Raw genomic sequence first — 23962 nt, forward strand, 5'->3', positions numbered from 1 at the left:
TATATATAATTTTTTTCAGAAAAATATGCATATCTTCATATATAATTTTGACCAAAATATTTTCTATTGTTTTTTTAATTATGCATCTCTATCTAGTTGCATCCATAACACATTTTTAATGACTTAAAACGGTCTATTGCATTTATGCAGGAAAATGTAATTTACTCTGAAAGCTTTTAAGTAATTAGTACACAGCAGTCTTTGCATGAAGTGTTTACTTCATTACCACTTTCCCTTTGTTTCTTCCAAGAACCCCTTCCCTGTTCAGGTCACTCTAAGAGTTGTTTTGACAGGAAGTATGAGATTTCATCTAATAATAAATAATAAAGTGTTTGTGCTAGTGTTGTCACAATGTTGTTGATGAAAATTATGTAATGCGAAGCAGCTATATGCACCAAATCACTGTTGTACTGTCGTACTTCCTTTCTCTAGTACCCACATTTCCTGAAGAGAGATGCCAACCGGCTGCAGATCATGCTTCAAAGGAGGAAACGCTATAAAAACAGAACTATTCTGGGCTACAAGACGCTGGCTGTTGGTGTTATTAATATGGCTGAGGTACGGGCAAAATAATCACTCAAACCCGGTGTCCAGTTCATTGAAGCTTGTGTCAAATAGACTTTGACCTTTATAATTGAACCCTTCTCCGTTAGTAAAACTGGCACATCCTCACAGCTTTCATGTGAGGGCAATACTTGTTCTCTTACATCACACATTAAAGGAGCCATATGTACTGATATCTTGGTAGCACTTTATTTTACTGTACATGCACATGCACTTACAGTGTACTTACCTAAGAAAGTACTGGGTAATATTAGGTCATAATGTTATGCCTGATCGGTGTAAATATAGTATATATACTATATTCTATATATATATATATATATATACTATATATATATATATATATATATATACTATATATATATACACTACCTGATTATAATTTTAACTGTATTGTGTTATTCAATATTACTTTTAACACTAATTTATTTTAAATGTACTAAATTACAACTTCATCGTTACAAATGTCATGACATAAATTTCAAATCTAATTTCAATAGAAATGACTTTGATGTATATTTTAGCCACAGGTTTACTGTAAACCAATAGATCTTTTGAAGAGTGAGAAAGTATCAGTTCACTAACTCACTAGAATGCAAATATGAATGAGTTCTCTGGACGATTGGAAGGATGTTCATTGCTAGATGTAAGTGCAAAGTGAGAGCAACATTTTCATTCTCTTATGTATCTGTAAGATTCCTCAACTCAAGTTTATAATCATTAAAGTGTTAGAACACTCAGCGACAATTTTTTTCACGTTCTTTGGTTTAATGACTAATATTCTTAAAAAGGCCTATTATCTAGTAGCGTTGGGTGGGCGGGCGTTGGGGGGGGGGCTTTATAGACCTACTGGTACATTTTATTCAGCTCTGAAGCTTTCTGAAAATGCCTGCAATTATTCTCTGCAGTTTCACCCCCACAAATTCCAAAATTCCTCTCTGCTGAGATTCCAGCGATAATCATATTCAGTAGAGACTCACCATAGAAAACTTAGGGGACAATTCATCAGTCCAAGAGCTCGATGAGGAATGCAACCTTGAAAAGACAAAACTGAGGCTTTCAGTCGTAGTTGAGACTGAAAAACAAGGACAAGTAAACTTCTGTTCGTGTGTCACTTATTTCAGAGTGTTTATGTTTAAAGGTGATGCAGCACCCGACAGATGGAGGCCAGATTTTAGGACTCCATAGTAACGTGAAGGAAGCGCCGGTGCGAGCAGCGGAACTAAGTGTTTATTCGCTGTCCAGTCAACCTATTGACCCAGAGGACGGCAGTGGTCAGCCAGAGACAAAGGCCAAAGCCTCAGGTGACTCACACAAATGAATCAATGTATTAAAAACAGAAAAGACTTTAAAGGTGCGTCACAATTAGTGTGCGAAATCCAGTAAGATTTAAATAGGACTCGATTATGAATTTTGTGTGAGGGCGAAAGATTTTGCAGCGGGTTCAAATTGCTAGTTTTGACCAATAGAAAGCTGCTTGGTTTAAAAGTGTCTTCTGTGTGAGCTGTACTTCATACATCTCTACACTATTGACAAATAGACTTTATAGAAATAGACTACAAGGAGGGAAACATATACAGGCCAATTCTTTAACCACTACACCAAACCACCTCGTATACCCAGTTACAATATTCCATCAGTGATTAGCTTTGTTTATGTACAGTCATTACAATGACCATAAGATGCTAATGGACAGTTTGAGTGCATTAAGCTGCAATAAAGATAAAAAGTCCCCGGAAACTCTCTCTCCCACCAAACATCCTACCATCCATCCTTGCGAAACAGCGGTACATTAAAAGGGAAAGTAGCTTTAGCAGCTCGAGTGTTCTCAAATTGGAGCTATAAAATTGCTACGTGTTTTGAATGAATAATTTTAATGCATTGGATTTTTCTGTTGGTCAGAGGCCTTTGCTACAGTAAAATGTCAAGTGTGGTGGGGTCATTAAATGTCTCTTTCTCTTTCAGACCGTTCTCCAGATATGGATAACTATTCTGAAGATGACGATGATAGTTACTCTTCAGAGCAAGAGGCGAGTGATGACGCTGTTCAAGGCCAGGTCAGGATTTCTTGCCAACATTTCTTTATCATTGTTCTTAAAAAGCCCTGCTGTATAGATAGATAGATAGATAGATAGATAGATAGATAGGTAGATAGGTAGATAGATAACACAAAGGTTTACTGATGAAATGAGATGTAAATAAGACCGCATTGTGGAGGATGATCAGATATTTCTTTTAATTTTATTATTAATTTGTGTTTACGTCGCTCAAATAGAGTGCTTAGTCAGCTACAGAGAAACTGATAGCCAGGCAACAGACAAGTCACTTCACGGATTCTACCAGCATGGTTAGACAACCGTGCCGAGAATTCCAGGCCGAGAACTTTTTAATTTTTAAAAAGTCTTAAAAATGAGTTTTTAATCGTGCCGTGCCGTACCAGGCTCAAGTGGAAACACAACTGGAATCGTTAATGTTTAGGAAAATCGTAAGTTGGATCAGTCTGAAAATATATAGCACACTAAGACAAAACAGTCCGGTCTAGTCTGAGATTGGTGGATGTAGCTTGAAAAGTCTAGGCGGAGTAGCATTTCGAAATTTAGTCTAAGAAGAATAACTAGATAAAAAAGTTTGTAGAGACAAACTTTGAGGTTGGCTTGGGAAAGCCTGATCAGAAAGTTTGAAGAAGTTTTAAAAGCTTTGGTTTTCAAAGGTTTTCAGTTTGAAATTATATAACATGTTAATTTAGTTTGAAGTTTAAAGTAGTTTTAAAATATAATTTGAAGGTTTTGAAGGCAATCCAGTCTACGAGACAGACAGACAGACATACAGACAGACATATAGACAGACATACAGACAGAATTTTGACAGTTGGAGTTTGAACAGTCTTGGCTCATCTGATCATTCCGTCAATGTAAGTCAATGGGATTTTTTCAGAGTTTTAGTCGTCCATTTTTAGGACAACCGTAAGTCAGATCAGTTTGAAAAGATATAGCTAGGAGGAGTTAGAGTTCAAAATGTTAGTCTCAGAAGAAGAATAATGTCTATAAGTTTAAATAGCATTTCAGTAAGCTGTTTTTTTTTCAAGCCAATTTAATATTAATTTAATCAATTTAATAACTGTGTGGGAAGAATTTACTAAGTGAATAAGATGCTGCATGGTTAGTGAATTTGCCCTTGTATCTTTAGAAAGGATTGCTACCTAACAAAATCCTGAAATTCTGTTTTAGGACCTTTATGATGAGGACGATGATGTTCAGCGGAAGCCCAAAAAATCTAGAAGAAAAATGATTAGAACCACATCTATGACCCGGGTATGTACAGATATACTCCTTCTGCACTTATCCTGGGTGCAGTTCACACTAGCAAAAAATGATTGGACCCAGAATCGAGCCCTGTGGAACACCCTGTAAAAAAAATGTTTTTATATCAGTTCTGCTAAATGATATGATAACCGTTCTGACTGCTGATATGATTCAATTGTATTATGTATTATATCATATCATATTGGCCACCCTGATCTCTATTGGTATCTTCATATCTTCCCATTACAAACATTCAATTTCAATACTGTTGATGACCCAATCTATTATTATGGAATTATTGTCTTGACACAAGTCACTTTAGGCAGCTGCCTGATAGAAACAGAGACAAATTGGCTTCATGTCCTTAAGGGAGTGTTTGGTGTTTGGGTCAGTGTTATCTAGTTCACAGAAGGTCATAAAAGGGGATGTTCTAATCCTCTTGAACTAAGCTTACCATCAGGAACACAAGGTTTAACCCAAGGATCAGTGTATAAACTAGAACGACTAGATTGATTTCCTTCCACCCCTTCCATTCTGAAGCACGTTATGAAAAATTGAGACCCACTTTATATTAAATGTCTTTAACTGCTATATCTAATATTTAAATTAGTCATTGATACAATGCACTTATTGTGTACATACGTGTTGTACTTATATTTAAAAAAAAATTACCTGCATGTAATTACATATGTAATATATTTCTGTAGTTACACATACTGTGGACCCTACCCCACCCACCCTTAAGCCTTTTTCCATATAACCATACCTTAACCTTACCTGTATCCTCACCTTAGGTAGGATAGCAGCAAAATTATTTAGCAGTACAGCATGAACACAGTGGGTCTCATTCACTAATAATTGTGTGGATTCTTTCGTATTTGTACGCACTGGAGAACTTCTTACGAAAAATCTCCGCCTGATTCACAAAATGTTCGTACGCGCATGAATTTGTTCTTAACCTCATTCTGATGTTAGTGAATTTGGAGTATTCTAAATGTAAGGGCTTTCCGCACACGCTTTCCATACAGCCTTTCGTCACACTCATCAAACTTCCTGCTTTTTGCAGACGTGCTCTCGCCCGGATCCTCGAGCAATGCCAAGTGTGCCATTCTCACCAGTTCTCACAATAAACACCTTTTATAAAGACCCAGATTACAGACCTTGCATTAGCCAGCTGTACAAACGCGTATATCTCAAGCGGCAACCACCCCCAGTTTCTCTTGAAGCCAATATGGAAATGACTTAAACTGCAATTTATCGACTGGCCGCTAGGGACAGGCTCCGGAAAGGAGCAGAATCTCCTTTCCAGAAAGGAGCCCCATGTTAAAATGCCCAACTTTACAGCAGATTAAAATATGTTTACAGCCTGGTACAAATTATGGTTTTGGTCTATACTGCTAATTTTGCCCTTCATGACAACCATGAGTGGGGTGAATTTTTTTACAACTCATTCGTTTAAATTACATTAAGCCTTATAGTTCTGCATAATTAAGGGCGTGGTCACATGAGTGACAGGTGGATTGTCCCTGCTGTCACTACTAGCCGTTTGTCTGCTAGCGCCACCCACTCAACCTGTTAGCTCCTCTTTGCCCATTTTCAGTTAACCCGGAGCGCTGCCAAGATGGCTACGGTCGCCTTTAGGCTTCAGAAACGCTCTTCAGAAAGCTATGGGTGACATCACGGACACTACATCCATTTTTTTACAGTCTATGGTATATCTGCGTTATTCAGAGAAATCTCCCAGCTGAAACTATAACGCAGCTTTTCTTACTCCTTAAACTGTATATGATCGAATGTATTTAAGATGAAATTAAATTGTATTATTTAATAATTTCATTATATAATTTTATATATGGATTATATAATATAATTAATGCAATATACTTCAATGTAAATTATAGTCATGTTAGGATGAAATGTAACTTCTTAACACGATTATAAAGCCATACAGAGTAAGTTCTTTTTGCGTACATGTGATTTCAGTTTTTCCTATATTTTTTCGTAAATTTGGAAAACAAATTATTACGAAAACTTTGGTGCAAACAAATTTGTGCGTACACATGCTTAGTGAATGAGACCCAATAAGTTTGTTGTACCTAACAATTTTTTTCTGATGTTAGTGTAGTTAAGGACACAATATGCTGTGGGACCAAAAATTGTAAATCCATATTTTTTTGTTTTGTCTTTTGCTTTTACCTATTTTACTGTGTTATGCGGTGCATAAACTTGCACAGTTTCAGCACAGTGCCACCTAGTGGTCAGGAGATTTTTTTTTTTGCTTATAACTTCTGAGCTCTTTGACCAAAAATAAAAAACTGGTCTCTTTAGATTTGATGCAACATGCAGAGTCGAGCGATCACTCGATTAATTTTTTTAGGATGCTTTTATCTTGCTGATCTTTTAAGTTTTAGAGAAATGGAGGGACAGAACTCATACAGGTTTCATAAAAAAATATCTCTATTTGTGTTTAGAAGTTGAACGAAAATCGTCTAGGTTTGAAAGGGCATGAGGGTGAGTACATGAGGAAAGGATTTACATTTTCGCGTGAATTATAGCTTATAAATGCACTGAGCTTATAAATAAAGCTGAGCCTTGGATAAAACTAACTCTATATCGTGAATCATATTGTTTACATCAACTATACATATCGTCACATTTTTATATTGCGGTATCTCAATATAGCGATGTATCGTTACACCCCTACTGTCTTAACAAAAAAAAAAACAAGAAAAGTACTACAAATTTAACTGTGACCTTGATTGCATTGAACAGTTTTGTCTTGATTGCATTGAACAGACATATTCTCTCAATCTCTCTATAGCAACCCAATTTCAAGCAGAAGTTTGTTGCTCTCCTGAAGAGATTCAAAGTATCTGATGAGGTGAGAATTTCTTTTTGTCTTTAATAAGTTACAACAGAGAGAAATACATGTTTGCCTGAAGTTCTGCACTCTCCACTCTCTAGTCCTGTGCTTTGTAATCACAAAATCACTTCAGCCATGAAATTCAACCTTTATAAGAGTCCTGGGACTTGGCAATGATTGATCTAGCAGCTGAAATGTGAGAGGAGCTTAGATTTTTGCAGTGTAAGATGTGATGTGGATCTCTTCTAAAACTAAAGTGACTGTTTTGCTCTGAGAGAACACCTGAGGCCATGACAGGTCATACATTCTTCAATAGCTTACAGGCAAGATTTAAGTAGCTCTACAGTCTCATTGTTAGAGTCTAAGCTTGTTAGCTAGTAGCTGTTTGATTCTTCGACTTTGTCGTCCTTGACTGACACATTCCGTTATCCAAGCCCAACAGGAAATGATCCAGATTTTTTTTGGCAATCAGTCCAGCAACTTCCTGATTAAGGGTGATGACACAGTTTTGTTGCATTGGCAGGCTTTTCCCTTGAGTAGCATTGCCAACATGGGCTTGTCAGTGTAATAGCTCACTTTGGCTGTGTCCGAAATCACCACTATATACCTTCATGTACTGTTCCCTACATTAATCCACTAATATAGTTAACTTGAAGGAGTGAATGAAAACGAGAGAGTGAATTCGGACACTGAATGTGCCGGATGGTACCGCTTTTGCACAGTTTGTGCTTGCTGTTTAATAATCATTTGAAACTTAGCAAACTGGCAGCTTCAGTAGTAATGACAAGATTTATCTTGAACTCTGTCGTTGAATCTATAAACCTTAATGAAGGAATTTACTAACCAATTAAAAAATAATTAATACCTGTATGATATTACGCTGTACCCACATTAGACCAGCGGTTTGGAAAATGTCTGGCGAGACGCGGGAATTAATTTGGTGCGACCATCACAGTGCATTATGGGTATTCTCTAGCCGTTGTGGGGGGGTTGTCTCAAATGATTAGCATATTTCCAAACACCTGTGACATACACCGATCATGCATAACATTATGACCACCTTCCTAATATTGTGTTGGTCCCCCTTTTGCTGCCAAAACAGCCCTGACCCGTCGAGGCAGGGACTCCACTAGACCCCTGTGGGGCCTCTATGGATTGGACTTGTTTGTTCAGCACTTCCCACAGATGCTCTTTTGGATTGTGATCCGGGGAATTTGGATGCCAAGTCAACACCTCAAACTTGTTATTGTGCTCCTCAAACCATTCCTGAACCATTTTGCTTTGTGGCAGGGTGCATTGTCCTGCTGAAAGAGGTCACAGCCACCAGGGATTACCGTTTCCATGAAAGGGTGTACATGGTCTGCAACAATGCTTAAGTAGGTGGTACGTGTCAAAGTAACATCTACATGGATGGCAGGACCCAAGATTTCCCAGCAGAACATTGCCCAAAGCATCACATTGCCTTCGCCGGCTTGCCTTCTTCCCATAGTGCATCCTGGTGCCATATGTTCCCCAGGTAAGCAACGCACACGCACCCAATGTAAAAGAAAACATGCTTCATCAGGCCAGGCCACCTTCTTCCATTGCTCCGTGGTCCAGTTCTGATGCTCACGTGCCCACTGTTGGCGTTTTCGGCGGTGGACAGGGGTCAGCATGGGCACCCTGACTGGTCTGCGGCTAGGCAGTCCCATACACAACAAACTGCGATGTACTGTGTATTCTAACACCTTTCTATCAGAACCAGCATTAACTTCTTTAGCAATTTGAGCTACAGTAGCTCGTCTGTTTGATCTGACCACACAGGCCAGCCTTCACTCTCCACGTGCATCAATGAGCCTTGGCCGACCATGACCCTGTCGCCGGTTCACCACTGTTCCTTCCTTGGACCACTTTTGATAGATACTGACCACTGCTGACCGGGAACACCCCACAAGCACTTTTGGAGATGCTCTGACCCAGTCGTCTAGCCACCACAATTTGCCCCTTGTCAAACTCGCTCAAATATTTACCCTTTGCCATTTTTCCTGCTTCTAACACATCAACATTGAGGACAAAATATTTACTTGCTGCCTAATATATCCCATCCACAAACGGGTGCCTGGATGAAGAAAAAATCTGTTATTCACTTCACCTCTCAGTGGTCATAATGTTATACCTGATCGGTGTAAGCCTATAGGGAAAAATGACTTACTTTTGGGGAGTTTTCAACAGCAGGTTAAACACAGCTTTCCTGTTGGGAATTAGTTACATTTTTCTTTTTTATTATTGAGAAATAAATTACAACAGCATTAATTTGATTTTTATATTTGACTAAATCCAAACTCAACTAGGTAAAACCACTCTGTGGTGTTTTGTTGGTATTCTATCACGACCAAGTTAGTGATAGATATAAAATAGTGGATAGTGCTAACGTAAAGTCTGTTTGTGCACTGACACATTCTAAGAATTTAAATTCCTGAAACTAAGAATGCCCACTTAAAGATGAATGGATCAGCAAAGAACAAAATTGTACTTTATACAACTTTTTTTTTCTTTTATCATCTTGGAAAAGAAACAAAATAGTGTAAATTCTTGTAAATTCTCATTTTTAGGATAAGAACATTCATAAAAAATTTTTTAAATGTGTCCCCTTTACTTTCAGATTGAACGCATTGAACGCATTTTGTTTTCTTTTCCACAATGAACTTCTTTCTTTTTCTTAGTTGCGGCTGCCTGAGGAGAATCATTTTATAGTATGAATGGGTCAATACTGTTGATTGTCCTGTCCTGTGAAAATTCAGGCTGAGAAAAGTTTTTCGTTCGTTTGTTTGTTTGTTTAGATTTACTTATATTTCAAATACAATTCGCTTTTTTTGTGCTTGGCTTAAAAAGGTATTAGACTCTGATCCGGTTGATCAAACGCAGGAGGTTGAAGATCTGGATCTTCTGTATGACAGTTTGGAGGTCTATAACCAGAGCGACAGCGGCCCAGAGATGGAGGACAACGAGAGTCTTCTCAGCACTCCCAAACCCAAACTAAAGTAAGAGCCATGAGTCAAAGCAAACTCCCTTTAAGGCAAGACATTTCACTCGGCGGCGGCAAGTTACATGGTTTCAACGAGGCTTTGTTATGTCATTTTGTTTTGAAATGTTTCAACATTTTAATGGTTCACCACTAGGGGGCGATGATCTCTTTGAACCCATGAGCCAGTGTCTGTAGCCGCGTTTCCACCGAAATTACCCGGAACAATTTGTACCAGGAACTTTTTTTACAGGAACTTTTTTCCCCCCAGACCTGCTACTGTCTGCGTTTCCACTGTGGTCTAAAGTACCGTGAAGATTAGGCAAATTAGTCCGGTGATGTAGGACTGCGTGCGGCTGCTCCTCCCAGTCAGCGACGGACAGTAATCATTTTTGCGCGATACTGTCTGCAACAATAATATGGAGGAGATGCAAGCAGTGCTGCTTTTGCTGGTTATGTATTGGTTTACTAAAGAGGTCATTAACAAAACTGCGGAAAAGAGACGAGCACTGATACTAAAGCGTATTCTGAAAGCTCGTAAAGCTAGATTTAAAATAAGACAACGTATGTTATTATCAGCTATTACGGACATTGACCGTGCGATTGCTGAGACGAACGCGTGCCATCGAACAGAAAGAGCAAGACTGATATTTACTGAACGCAGAACGAACCTCGCAAAAGACTTTTAAAAATGCAGATTGTAATAAAATGCTGCGGGAGTTCAACCAATCAGCATGTTCAGCGCCCAAGTCCCACCCCCGAAAGTTCCCGAACTTTGAAAAAGTACTACCTCGGGAGCAGGGCCGTTTGGAGGGGGAAATATTCACCCGGAACTTCATTTAGACCCTGGTTCCTGCGGTCGAAACACACGAGTACCACCCCAAAGTTCCTAGTTCCTGGGGAAAGTTCCTGCGGTGGAAACGCGGCTTATATGAGTTTTACCTTACCCTCTTCATGACCGATCGCTTCTTGTACTCCTCAGTTGTAAGTCGCTTTGGATAAAAGCGTCTGCTAAATGCATAAATGTAAATGTAAATCTCTCTGAATGGGGAAACAGCGATTTCTCCAAAGCTGTTCACCAAGCTTACGATTACATTTCATATTTGAAATCACCAATGAAATCTGACGACAAATATCCAAAAAAAATTTCCCCTAAATGCTCAATTCATGTCAGAAAAATGCCATTGTTCAGGTTGGACCAGCCAATGTGCACATGCAATCCTAAACTCATGCTTGCTGTGACGCAATGACTTTACCAATCAGTGATCGGCTCTTTCATTTAGAAGGCGGGACTTTTTCTGCCATATTGTTAGTTGCACTTTCTCCCATTGATAGTAATATGAGTGCACTACCTTTTTATACTGGATCCAAAGTCTTTGATCATAATGCTAATCTGATGCACATTACAACCAAAAATGGCAAAAGATTTTCAAAATCCCATCTGATTGACTGGCTTAGAGCAATTTCCAAATTTATTTTATTATTATTTCCAATTTATGAGTTATTTCCATTTGCACATTTCCCCTTAGCACGCGTGGTTTAGTGCCCATTCCTACTTCTACATGCCTTCAAAACTGGCTCTTAGGACACATTGCCATTTGACAAGTTGATGAGTATGTTTTTTGTTGCTAGATGATTGATTTTCAATGCATGAACATCGCCCAACTCTCTCATTGACTCTCATTGAAAATGAATGACTTCCTGTGTAAGCGCTTCTTCAAGAACACTTAACTGATACTGTTTCGCTGACCATGAAACCCAACTTTTGGCTCTCAGAGTGTTTTTATATTCTAAACGTGTGTATGTTTTCCACTCAAGGCCGTTCTTTGAGGGAATGTCTCACTCAAGCTCACAGACGGAGATCGGCAGTTTGCACAGTCAGAAGAGTCAACCGCGAGAGACGCCCTCCTTGGTACGTCTGACACACACTCCAATTATCCTCTTATTCTGCCATACAAAGGCAAACACAGTACACACCAACACTGAAACTGAGAAAATGCCTTCAGAATTATTGATGGTTGATTTTATACAATTTTTCATACTTTTTCATCTGTCAATGGATAGAACTAATAGACCCATTTATAAATGCATTCTTCCTTTGTCAGAAAATATTGTAATCCCATCATTATATCCATAGGTTATTTTTGTATGACATTGTGTAAACTTTTAAATACAGACACATAATCCAAGTGATATATTCTTCTGTAGAAGCCACAAATCAGTCTTGAATTCAAACTCATTAAAATGTCTCTATTACCATGGAAAAGGAAGCTGAACCTAAAGAGTTCCAGATTGGCCACCTATTCCCATGAAGCATTGCGAATGATATCGATTAAGTATCTCAACACTCTCAAACTTCTTATATATTTGAGAAATTCACACTTTATGTGGTATTTTATACTTAATTTATAATTAAAATATTCACAGTGCTTCATGGAATGACAAATTCACTACCCTATAAAAGACATAATCTACTTTATCGTTACGTTAGTTTGTTGTGTTGTGCTCAGAACTGGTTGGTTTAGTTCATTGCTTGCAACTCTTCATGGAATAATGTTTTGCAATCCCTACCCTTGTGAAAATGAAGTGCACTTTATGAATTAAATAAAAGGCCACTTAAGTGCACTTAAAGAGAGCACACTTTCATGGCTGTTTTTTTATCTTTTGTCGTGATTTAAAGAAGTACACTTATTTTAATGTCTTGACTAACACTAGCACATGTGAAGTACTTGATTATAATTTTAACTGTAGTGTCTTATCCTAAACCTGTGCTCACTGTGTGTGTGTGTGTGTGTGTGTGTGTGTGTGTGTGTGTGTGTGTGTGTGTGTGTGTGTGTGTGTGTGTGTGTGTGTGTGTGTGTGTGTGTGTGTGTGTGTGTGTGTGTGTGTGTGTGTGTGTGTGTGTGTGTGTGTGTGTGTGTGTGTGTGTGTGTGTGTGTGTGTGTGTGTGTGTGTAGACTGGCGATCTGTTAACAGTGGATAAGAACAGATTGGCGGGTGGACGATATCCGGATGACCCTACAGTGGTGGACTCCATGGCTGCAGTCAGTAACAATTTCTGTATTTATATATATATTTAATGTACAGCATGTTTAGGCACATAGCAGTTCCAGTTTCAGCATTCTCTAATAATAAATAATAATCAGAGGTGGGTAGAGGATCCCAAAACTGTACTCAAGTAAAGGTACAAGTACTTATAGAAATATTTACTCAAAGTAAAAGTACTAATATTAATAGTTACTTGAGTAAGAGTAAAAAAGTATCCAAAGATACTCATGTAGCAAGTTACTAGTTACTTCGAATCATATAGCCTATATAACTACAATAAAATAACATGTTAATATTTAGATAGATATTTAATTTAAATGGTTATTATTATCATAATTAGATATCTTTGCAACAAACACAGAAGAGACAACCATTATTTCTGGCATCTGTAGCCCAAAAATTTGTATAATGATAACGTTTTGGAATATTGGACAATGTAGATATAAAGTGAACCTCCAGAGTTTTGTGTTCAAAGGCACGTAAAGGGAACTGTAGTGTTTTGGGTTACATGTCAACTCATATAAGCACTGTTAGGTTAGTTTCTGGTTGGCCAGTTCATTGTCCAAAATACCTGTGTTCACAGAGTTTGGTCATTCATATTGCGCAGTAAACCAAAAGAAGAACATCGTTGGCCTGACTCTTATTTGTGTTATTTAAAGAGTACTAAAACACATCAGGAACCACTGATAATATGTTTGGTTGTAAAATGTATTAACTGAAGGAATTGAATTTGAATGTAGCTCGTTCACAGACAGCATACGAAAAATACTCAACTAAATGTAACAAAGTAAATTTTACTTAAATCAACCACACAGGAAACGGCCACGAGTATGATATTGTGATTATACTACTTTCTTCCGCTGCAGATTCAGATCTCAAGTTGACAGTTTAACAGTTGAGCCCAAGTCTCCGTTAGTAATTCTGCAACATCACTTTAGAACTAGCAACGAAGGAACGTTGAGTCACTTCATTGAAGCTTATTGTATTATAGAGTAGTGTATTATGAGAGAGAGAGATCGACTAAGAGAGTGTATTACCTGCATCTAGCTGATATTTGTCATAATCACAAAATCAGTTTGAATGTCTGCTCTTTGTCCTTTTAACAGTTAAAGGAACACTATTTTTTAAAATAGGCTCATTTTCCAACTCCCCTAGAGTTAAACAGTTAAGTTTTATCGTTTTCGAATCTATTCAACCAATCACCGGGTCTGGCAGTAGCACTTTTAGCATAGCTTAGCATAGATCATTGAATCTGATTAGACCGTTAGCATTATAAAACTTGACTTTCTGTAGTTACATCGTGTACTAATTTGCGATTTTCTAGGCCGATATGGCTAGGAACTATACTCTCAGGCGCTGCGTAATATCATTTATCAAATTTTCGATAGCATAAAAGTCTTTGTTACTGACTCAAAAGCGGTGTTTGCTACCATCTAATGGTGTAATAATGTAACTTTCACTGAAGTCGAAATCACAATCACTAACGGACCCTTTCTCAATATAAAATATTATTTATTTAAAATAATATTTAAATAAACAATATTAGCCATTATAAAAAGTATACGAAGTACAATTGGAAATAAACACAAGCAAACAGTTCAGTCAAAAGTACAACAGCAGTGCTCTAGTACAGGATTTCAGTTAAATGTAAAGTTATGAAACTTAACATTGCACTTGGCCAAATCGATTTGCTCTGGAAAAGTAGGCCTAATAGATTAATATGACCAAAGTTTGCCTGCTTGATATACCCAAAATTAATAATACCTCATGTTTAAACTATGTACATACGAGCCAGCAGCAAATTCCCGAATGACTGTCCGAGATGAAGCTGTTCTCTGTGGGTACATGAGCGCTGAATGGCCGCTGACGCTCTGGAGCTCAATCTCCGACAACGTCTAAACAAATTGTCAAATATGTGCTATGTTTACATATAAGTCACATATTTGAGGTCTAAATAACTACATTCCGTGACATAATAACAGTAGTATTTGTAAAATTATGGTGGTTTTCTGCTCGTCCGCCATGACGTGAGAAATGCAAGTAAATTGATACAAACTGTGAAACGGTAGTTGCTGATAACAGGAGAATATCACACTGCTGAAAAAGTCTCTCAGCCAATCAGATTTGAGAAACCAGAAATTTTTATTTATTTATTTTTATTTAAAGAGCACCTATCATGGAATTTTGAAATGTACCTTTCATGTAGTGTGTAACATAGATCCAAGTGAACAAAAACATCCTGCAAAGTTTGAAATATGACAGTGCACCGTATATATAGTTATTTTCTTTCAAAAGTAAGAGTCGACTCTGAGTAATTTTTAAGAATCGTTAGAAGACCGAAGCTTTTTCTCTGACTAGATGACGTCAACTTGTCAAGTTATTTGAATACGATACGCCCACTTATTGCGCTCCAAGACGCCAGTGAAAACTAGAAAACATCATGGCGACGAGACGCTGTGTTCTGAAGTGCGACTCAAAAGCAAATTTTTTTCATTTGCCCAAGGATGAGCATTTGAAGACTAAGTGTCTTGAAGACAAACCATACATCGTTGCGATTGAGTGTTTATTAGTCTTCAAATATCTCTATTTGCATGTTTCGCGATCTCAGGAAGCTTTTATTATGGACTTCTATTATGGCACATGGTATCTTCTTCGTCTGTCTGTACATGGACTACATGTGCACAGAGCGCCCTCCAGCTGCCAATATGAATTGAAAACAACACATAAGAGACTCAATCGCTCATGATTAGGCTACATCTGCGCTTTTTGAGGAAGTATTGAATAAAAAATACTCCTCTGTTTAGAAATTTGACATATGAGAATCTATCAATATGTCTCCTCATCTGCACACTTTTGAACTAAAAGCCCTGAGGGATGTTGATTTGTCGCGAGTCTTCGTGAGGAGAATAGAGGAGTTTTTTTATGAATGAGATCAGCTGAGGCTCATATTACAATCAAACGGTACCGACGCGGTTTTCATATTTATAACTCCTGACACATATTAACAAATTACTGTCACTATAAGACTTTGATGGGCGTTCCGTTTCCGAAAATATCTGCACAGACTATACCAATCACAACTGACTGGGTCATCGGACCAATCACTGCAGATTAGCGTCACGTAAAGGCGGGGTTTTGAAAAGTGAATCACTAAAGGAATCATTTGAGAATCGCTGTCAAAACAGGTAAAAATAAATGCATATTATAAGAAAACTAAAGTCTTTTTTGTCATTGCATGCATGCAAATCTGTTGTTGGGGACTTCTAAAACAATATTTGGAACATTTTAAATGCCATGATAGGTGCTCTTTAATGAATTATACCAAATTTAGTCTTGGTGAATATCTAATTTTTGTTTTATTTTACAATAGCAACACTGCTAAGTATTAAACGAGTATCTACGCTTCCAGCGCTATTTTCTCCCAGAACATGTAGACCTGGGGGTGGAAACTTTTATCTGGGCCAGTAAGCAACGACCTAACAACCACTCAGAACACCCTAGCAACCACATGGGTATAAATTATTCTGTGGTGAAGTAAATACTAAAAAAAAAACAGAAGAATTAAAAAAAACTAAGTTATTTCTATATTAATACTCAATTCAAGGTTGTTGAAATTTAATATCAATGTTATAAAATTAAGTAAAACCTACTCAGTTTTTCTGATGCTGGTGTTCCCATCATCCACTGGGGCTTAAATAATTTATGATGTAGATTTTTTTTGCTGTTTTCCAGCTGTATTTACACTGCTTAATCTTTGTTTTTGCAGTTAGGTTTATTAACATGTTAGGTTTAGCAAGTCCAGGGGTCACCAGTCGCATTTTCTCCAAACAATGAATAAAATCAATTGTACGATTTGTAAAATAATATCTCCATCCTTCTTTCATAAGGGCAATTTTTCTGTTTTTGTGCACTGACTGTTGATAATTCAAGGCTATGGTCTGTGTCACACACTTAATCAGTTCTAACAGTATCTAGTGTGTGGAAGTCACACACACACTCTCTCTTTCAGACACATCGACACCTCCATACCGCAATTCTGCTTTGTGGCTAAGTGGCCGTCTCCACGGCAACATGACAATTTTCACGGCCATGCGAGCCCTTGAAGAGAGTGATACATGTTCCCCACCTGATGTTTATCTCTCCACGCAGGAGCTGGTGGAGGACGAGGCTGGCGGCGGCGTGGCAACATGTGACGCCAACATGAGCTGGGACGTGAGTGCGGAGAAATTAGCAGGAACGGTGGGCAAACTCTGCAAGACTGAGTCGCAGACTCTCATGTCGCCTAGGTAACACATGCAACCTTCTATTCTAGCCTTCCTGTTTTCCTTTTCCATCTGTTTTATATCACAGCCGCTCTGTCTCACTCTCAAACAATCCCACAGGCACTAGTTTTCACAGTTGAATTTAATAATAGTCCCTCCAGATGTGCCCACATGTGTATGTTTCTTAAACTACAGGCAATTTTATGGGCCAGGGATTAATTTACTGTGTGTTTAAAGGGTTAGTTCTCCTGAAAATGACAATTCTGTCATTATTCACTCATCCTCATGTCCTTTCAAACCTTTTCATTCATCTTTAAATACAAATGAGGTTTGTTTTTACGCTTCTGTTTACTATATTTCATGTGCTCTTTGCATGTACGCTAATCAATGTTTATATATGAAGAAAAGCCTAAATTAAATCTATCTTATAAATAAGCCTTTTACAATGTGTTTATGAACTTTTTTGGTGGTTAAAAATATTAAAAATATATTTAATTGTGTTTTGAATGTCTTATGGGTTTGGAACGACATGAGAGGGAGTAAATTATGAAATTATTTTCATTTTGGGGTGAACTATCTCTTTACATTTTAATTTTGTTATCATGATGATCTTTTTTATTTATACATGCCTTCATGGCTTAACATTAACTTTTTTGCTCACCAGCCACTGTGGCTAGTGGTTTTCCAAAATTACTAGCCACTCTGCATTTTCGCTGTCCACAATTTTGACATCAAAACCAAAGGGGAAAACCATCATGTAGATATTTTTAATATTAACTCTTATTTGTCTGCAGGTATATTAGGCTGCTGTCACTTTAAGAGCTGATGCACGGATCCATTATACTGTTACACATGAGTTTTCTTTCTCAACTGTTTCCATTCACTTACGCATGGGATAATTTCGAGCTACAGGGAAAACAAGTGAAAAATGCAGATTTTGAGATTTTCACAAAAATGAATACATTAATCCCTCGTCTAGTGATCCCAATGCTCCAAATGGCAATTAAACATCTAAAAGTATCTTTATTTGTGCGTTTTCTGAGAGGAGTACCTTTTCTTTGTTCATGAAAACGATCTTACTCGCGCTGACTGACAGATCCGACGTGTGCCCACAAAGACTCTCAGACAGCGTGCGATCCCGATATACACACACACACACACACACACACAGAATTACAGTATTTAAAAATATCTGTCTTGGCGAGTATTCACGCACACATCATCTGTTATGTCTTAAGTGTGAACATTTGGTGAACTGTTGGGGAAAAACATCTGATGTGTGACATTATATTAGATTGTGCGGGTACATTAGGTCTTAATACACTCACCTAAAGGATTATTAGGAACACCATACTAATACTGTGTTTGACCCCCTTTCGCCTTCAGAACTGCCTTAATTCTACGTGGCATTGATTCAACAAGGTGCTGAAAGCATTCTTTAGAAATGTTGGCCCATATTGATAGGATAGCATCTTGCAGTTGATGGAGATTTGTGGGATCCACATCCAGGGCACGAAGCTCCCGTTCCACCACATCCCAAAGATGCTCTATTGGATTGAGATCTGGTGATTGTGGGGGCCATTTTAGTACAGTGAACTCATTGTCATGTACAAGAAACCAATTTGAAATGATTCGAGCTTTGTGACATGATGTATTATCCTGCTGGAAGTAGCCATCAGAGGATGGGTACATGGTGGTCATAAAGGGATGGACATGGTCAGAAACAATGCTCAGGGAGGCCATGGCATTTAAACGATGCCCAATTGGCACTAAGGGGCCTAAAGTGTGCCAAGAAAACATCCCCCACACCATTACACCACCACCACCAGCCTGCACAGTTCTAACAAGGCATGATGGATTCATGTTCTCATTTTGTTTACGCCAAATTCTGACTCTACCATCTGAATGTCTCGCCAGAAATCGAGACTCATCAGACCAGGCAACATTTTTCCAGTCTTCAACTGTCCAATTTTGGTGAGCTTGTGCAAATTGTAGCCTCTTTTTCCTATTTGTAGTGGAGATGAGTGGTACCCGGTGGGGTCTTCTGCTGTTGTAGCCCATCCGCCTCAAGGTTGTGCGTGTTGTGGCTTCACAAATGCTTTGCTGCATACCTCGGTTGTAACAAGTGGTTATTTCAGTCAAAGTTGCTCTTCTATCAGCTTGAATCAGTCGGCCCATTCTCCTCTGACCTCTAGCATCAACAAGGCATTTTCGCCCACAGGACTGCCGCATACTGGATGTTTTTCCCTTTTCACACCATTCTTTGTAAACCCTAGAAATGGTTGTGCGTGAAAATCCCAGTAACTGAGCAGATTGTCAAATACTCAGACCGGCCCGTCTGACACCAACAACCATGCCACGCTCAAAATTGCTTAAATCACCTTTCTTTCCCATTCTGACATTCAGTTTGGAGTTCAGGAGATTGTCTTGACCAGGACCACACCCCTAAATGTATTGAAGCAACTGCCATGTGATTGGTTGATTAGATAATTGCATTAATGAGAAATTGAACAGGTGTTCCTAATAATCCTTTAGGCGAGTGTATATAGGCTGTCTCATTAATGTAATCAAACAATTGTGGTATCATGGAAAAAAGTTGAATATATTTTTCCTTATAGATATGTGTGTCAAATCTGGTGTTATTATGAGAGATTTTAAGGTGATTTTGTTTTGGAACCTTCAGAAACATTTAATTTGATTTTTCTCAAAATTGACTTTGCTGACTCTATCGACTTCAAACGGGAGTAGCTCAGTCATTTTGTCCATTGAGTGTGAAAATAACAAGAACTCATTTTTGAAAATGTGCTCATTGCGACTCATTTTGCCAGCACAGGACACAATTAGGAAAATTTCAGTATGTGAGCACAGATGAGGAGAGAAAACAGATGTAAAGTGCCGACAGCCGACACATTACATAATCTAACTACATTTATTCACTTTTTGAGCAGGCTTTAGCCATTGAAAATAGTTGGCAACACTTGAAATGGACTATTAAAAAAAAAAAAAATGTAGGATGGAGACTTGGTTCATCTATCGGTTTTTGATTCAAATCGGCTGAATGCAAGTGTGCAGTTGATTGTAAGAAAGGGGTGGGGTTTTAGCAAATTAAATGACTGGAGAAGTCCTGCATACATCACCAGAGAGAAGTCTCGTGGAATCTAGCGGTAAAAAGATACCAAGGCCAATTTTGTTTTCAAATAAAACAATTGCATGGATAAATCGTTCACAATAAGCTCAACAACATCCATTTAGAAAATAGACAGGGTGAATTGTCATTCAATGCTGACTAAACAAAAAACAGTCAGTTTTATGAGTTTATTTTCTAAAAGTCCACAGGACCGAAAGTGCTCAGTTGAAGAAACACCCATCTGTTATATTTCTCTTGTGGTCCATCACGTCTGTTCTTCCATGTCGTTTTCTCGCCGGTTGTTCTCACAGGCCTCTGCTAGACGGCATATGTGTGTGTTTGCATTGGCTAATGAGCTCATTAGGACTCAGTCCCCGAGCGATGGGCTCACAGAGACTTTAGTGAATGTGGAACGCAGCAGCGCATCAATGATTCGCCTCTTTTTAGCTTCTTTTGTAGCGCCTCGGGAGGCAGAAGATGCCACAAATTGTGATGCACTGTCTACTCTATTATAGAGCTACTGATCTTAGTTCAGACTGAAATGACAAGCATCCTTTATCTATAAGTTGATTATTCTACATGTATGCCACCTAAACCATTTTGGACCATCTAGAAACCAGGTACCACTTGCATGTCACTTGCATGCACTATTTCAGCTGTGTTTTTCCTTGCAGCCTGAAACCTTGGCTCAAACAAAGCGTGTCTTCTTCTTGTGACAAACAGCCACATGCCGAGACGCAAGAACAAGATCTGCTGTATGCCTGTCACCATGCCTATCATAAGCGTACTGTTGGTGGTGGAAACGCAAGACGGATCAGGGTTTACGGTCCCGAATCGTACTGTACTGAACCGTTCCGTACCGCTCGGTGGAAACGAGCCATTAGTTCTGGTTCACCTAATGTTCACACTGTCATTTTTTTGCAACCCACTAGGGGGCTTCAGTGATCCGCGAGATAACTTAAAATGAATTTAAATATATCAATATAATTAATACATTTTATTATTCATTCAATTTAAAAATTAACAAAGCACAACCTCTCTCGTACGTTTTCTGTGATTGTTTCAGAGCAGCCCAAGCCGTTGCGCTGTATGAAATACAGACTGAATGCCGACTCAAAACACCCAACCGCTTCATGAACACAGGCTACGCAAACTACATCTTTCAGTTATATAAAGAAAACCAGTGTCGCTAATAAAGCTTTGATGGATAACTACTGTAATGAAGATTACAGTGACATACAGGAGCCTGCGCGAGTACATTATTATTGATGCGCAAACAAACCGTGTATGTGTGCTCTCGGCTCACTGATCGCTATAACATCATATGTTACAAACTTGAACATGAACAAACTTGAACAAACTTCAATATATTGGCGCAGTTGTCAAAATGAATGTACTGTGAGTGTTTTATAACAGATGCTTGGCGAAGAAGCGTGTTTTGGAGAATTTTGTGATGATCAGTGGTGTTTATGTTCACCCAGGCATCAGCTCCAAACATAGACACGATTGCTTGTTCTGACAGAGGACCTGTTTCGTTGAGTTTCCACACATTCAGAATGTCTTTATTTTTCATTTTTATTTTGGTGTTTAATAATTCTGAATGAATCCGTATAGTAGCTAGCTATATGCAGTCCTTTGGCGTCTTCCTGTGGTCTTTTTTGGTATGGCAGGTTGACTTGTGCTTATTTGTATAACTGTATTTTTACTGTGTAACTGAGCAGAGTAATATTTAAGTTGTAAAGAATGTCTGCAATTTGGCTATGTTTGCAAAAAATAACACAAGGTTTAAATCCATTTTGTGAATAAAAAAGGTTGGGGTATTGCAGTATTGATTCTGAGAGGAGGGGGGTTTGAGAACCACTGGTTTAGATGTCTTTGGTCTGTGTTGCGTTCATATTTCAGTCGAACCACACCAGAGTTTGTTTGAAAGTGAACAGAGACCCATCTTCTCAGGGCTCTGGGTCCATTGGTGCACACCAGGGTCCGAATGGCGTTCACACTTATTCAAATGAACCGCACTAACAGAGCAATTGCACCAGGGTTTGTGAACAAACCCTAAATTTATTATTTTATTTTTTGGTCTGGACCAAAATAACTAAGAGACCTGAATTACAAGTGTGAACCAGTGTTAATTTCGTTGATGAATAATTTTCGTCAACAACCTTTTTTCACTGATGAAAACGAGACGATAACTAAATAAAAACCCCAAACTATGACGAAAATCTACTGTCATTTTTGTCAACGAATAAAAACGAGAAGAAAATGTTAGGAAGGGACGATTAGGGAAGAGATCCATTCAGTACTAATGTCCTGTGTAATAGATGCGCACATTTGAATTGTAATTCAATGCTGATCTAACCGCGGGAAAATGCGGCGCTGTTGTGCGTTCCACAGGCTCACGAAACAGCGCTTCAGAGCAGTTCAATCAATGAATAACACACATTTATGCCAGGTAATTGTTTATGAACTAATACTGAGGAATAATGACAATGTTTACTTTACGATGTTTATATAGTAATATATTTTAAACGGTTGTAACAATGCATATTTTATCTCCCTCATCTGAATTTGAATGAGCAGCTTCAACTGCAATAGTAAGGCCTGCGCCATTTAACATTTCAAAATAAGAGTCAATGTGTATTTCGAGCTTGTTTATAATTAAAAGTCAAAAGACTATGACTAAAACTAAAACTAAATCAAAATTTTCTGTTAAAATGAACACTGGTGTGAACACACTGACTGCCTTCAGCATGGTTTTCCAGCATGGGGTGCTTCAGTCCAAAAAGGAACTGTAATAAATCTGAGGTTTATCAGGTGTGTTAGGGATGTGTCGGCTGTTCTCATTCCAGCTGTTGTAATATGTCTTTCTCCTTGTTGGGTGGGCAGTAAAGCAGACAGTAAGCTCCAACGGCGTCCGCGCAGCACGTCCATGAAGGACAGGCAGAACTCTAAAGCTCAGAGCGACCGCACCAGCAGCATCGAGAGTGAAACCTCTCCAGACTCCAGACTCATCACACAGGTTTGTGTAAGTGTTTGTGCCCGGCGGTGGAAGAACAAGGAAATATTGGAAGACAGATCTGTGCTCATTTTCTGACCCAATGTCCTTCTTGTCGCAGGTCCCGAGGAAATCAGTGTACGATCAGCTCAATCAGATCCTGAACTCTGACGAACATCTGCCTGAGAACATCATCCTTATTAACACTACAGACTGGCAGGGACAGGTGCGTGTTTTATACCCTGGATTTGTTTTTATGTATATATATATATTTGGGACTTGTTTTCCAATAAACATACTAAAACATCCGTAAAACAAGATGCACCTACTTGAGTATTAAAATTGTGTAATGAGATATGACTTGTTTTCAGAGAATATATCTTGAAATAAGTTTATTATATATTTGTTTCTTGTTTTAAGTGTGAACCTTTCTAAATTTGGTACACATTTGGCACATTATGTTCCGAATATGTTTTTTCAATGTATTTCAATTAAATGTATCTTGTTTCGATGTTTTGTAAAGATGATTTAATATTTTTAGTGGAAAACAAGACGCAAATACCAATTAAAAATATTTTTTTGTGTGTATTTTAGGGTTATTCCAAAAACAGGTGATTTTTATAGCAAATTTGAATTATTATTTTTTTAGCAAACTTTGTAGTAAATTAGTGTGTTAATGTTATATGTTAGTGTTTAGTAGTATATTTTCTTTCTAGAATCAACTAGTCAATTCCACTTCCCTAGTTGGGATACGACTGTTATTTAGCTGTTTCCAGCTATTTTTAAAGAGAATTTAATGC

At 38.2% G+C, this 23962-nt stretch overlaps 1 protein-coding gene across 2 annotated transcripts in view; it reads left to right on the plus strand.

The window, feature by feature from the left end:
* Positions 1-23962, plus strand: part of LOC307121133 (phosphofurin acidic cluster sorting protein 2) — a 103542-nt gene that overhangs the window by 48091 nt on the left and 31489 nt on the right. For both annotated transcript variants that reach the window (XM_079808590.1, XM_079808591.1), the window contains exons 4-14: positions 433-558; positions 1706-1868; positions 2530-2621; positions 3792-3875; positions 6688-6747; positions 9601-9749; positions 11549-11642; positions 12688-12774; positions 16928-17064; positions 23054-23192; positions 23284-23388. In XM_079808590.1, coding sequence (XP_079664716.1) covers positions 433-558; positions 1706-1868; positions 2530-2621; positions 3792-3875; positions 6688-6747; positions 9601-9749; positions 11549-11642; positions 12688-12774; positions 16928-17064; positions 23054-23192; positions 23284-23388 — 1236 coding nt within the window. The remainder of the gene's footprint in view (positions 1-432; positions 559-1705; positions 1869-2529; positions 2622-3791; positions 3876-6687; positions 6748-9600; positions 9750-11548; positions 11643-12687; positions 12775-16927; positions 17065-23053; positions 23193-23283; positions 23389-23962) is intronic.

This window comes from Gobio gobio (assembly GCF_949357685.1).
Source record: "Gobio gobio genome assembly, chromosome: 24".
In the NCBI taxonomy this organism is placed as follows: Eukaryota; Metazoa; Chordata; class Actinopteri; order Cypriniformes; family Gobionidae; genus Gobio; species Gobio gobio.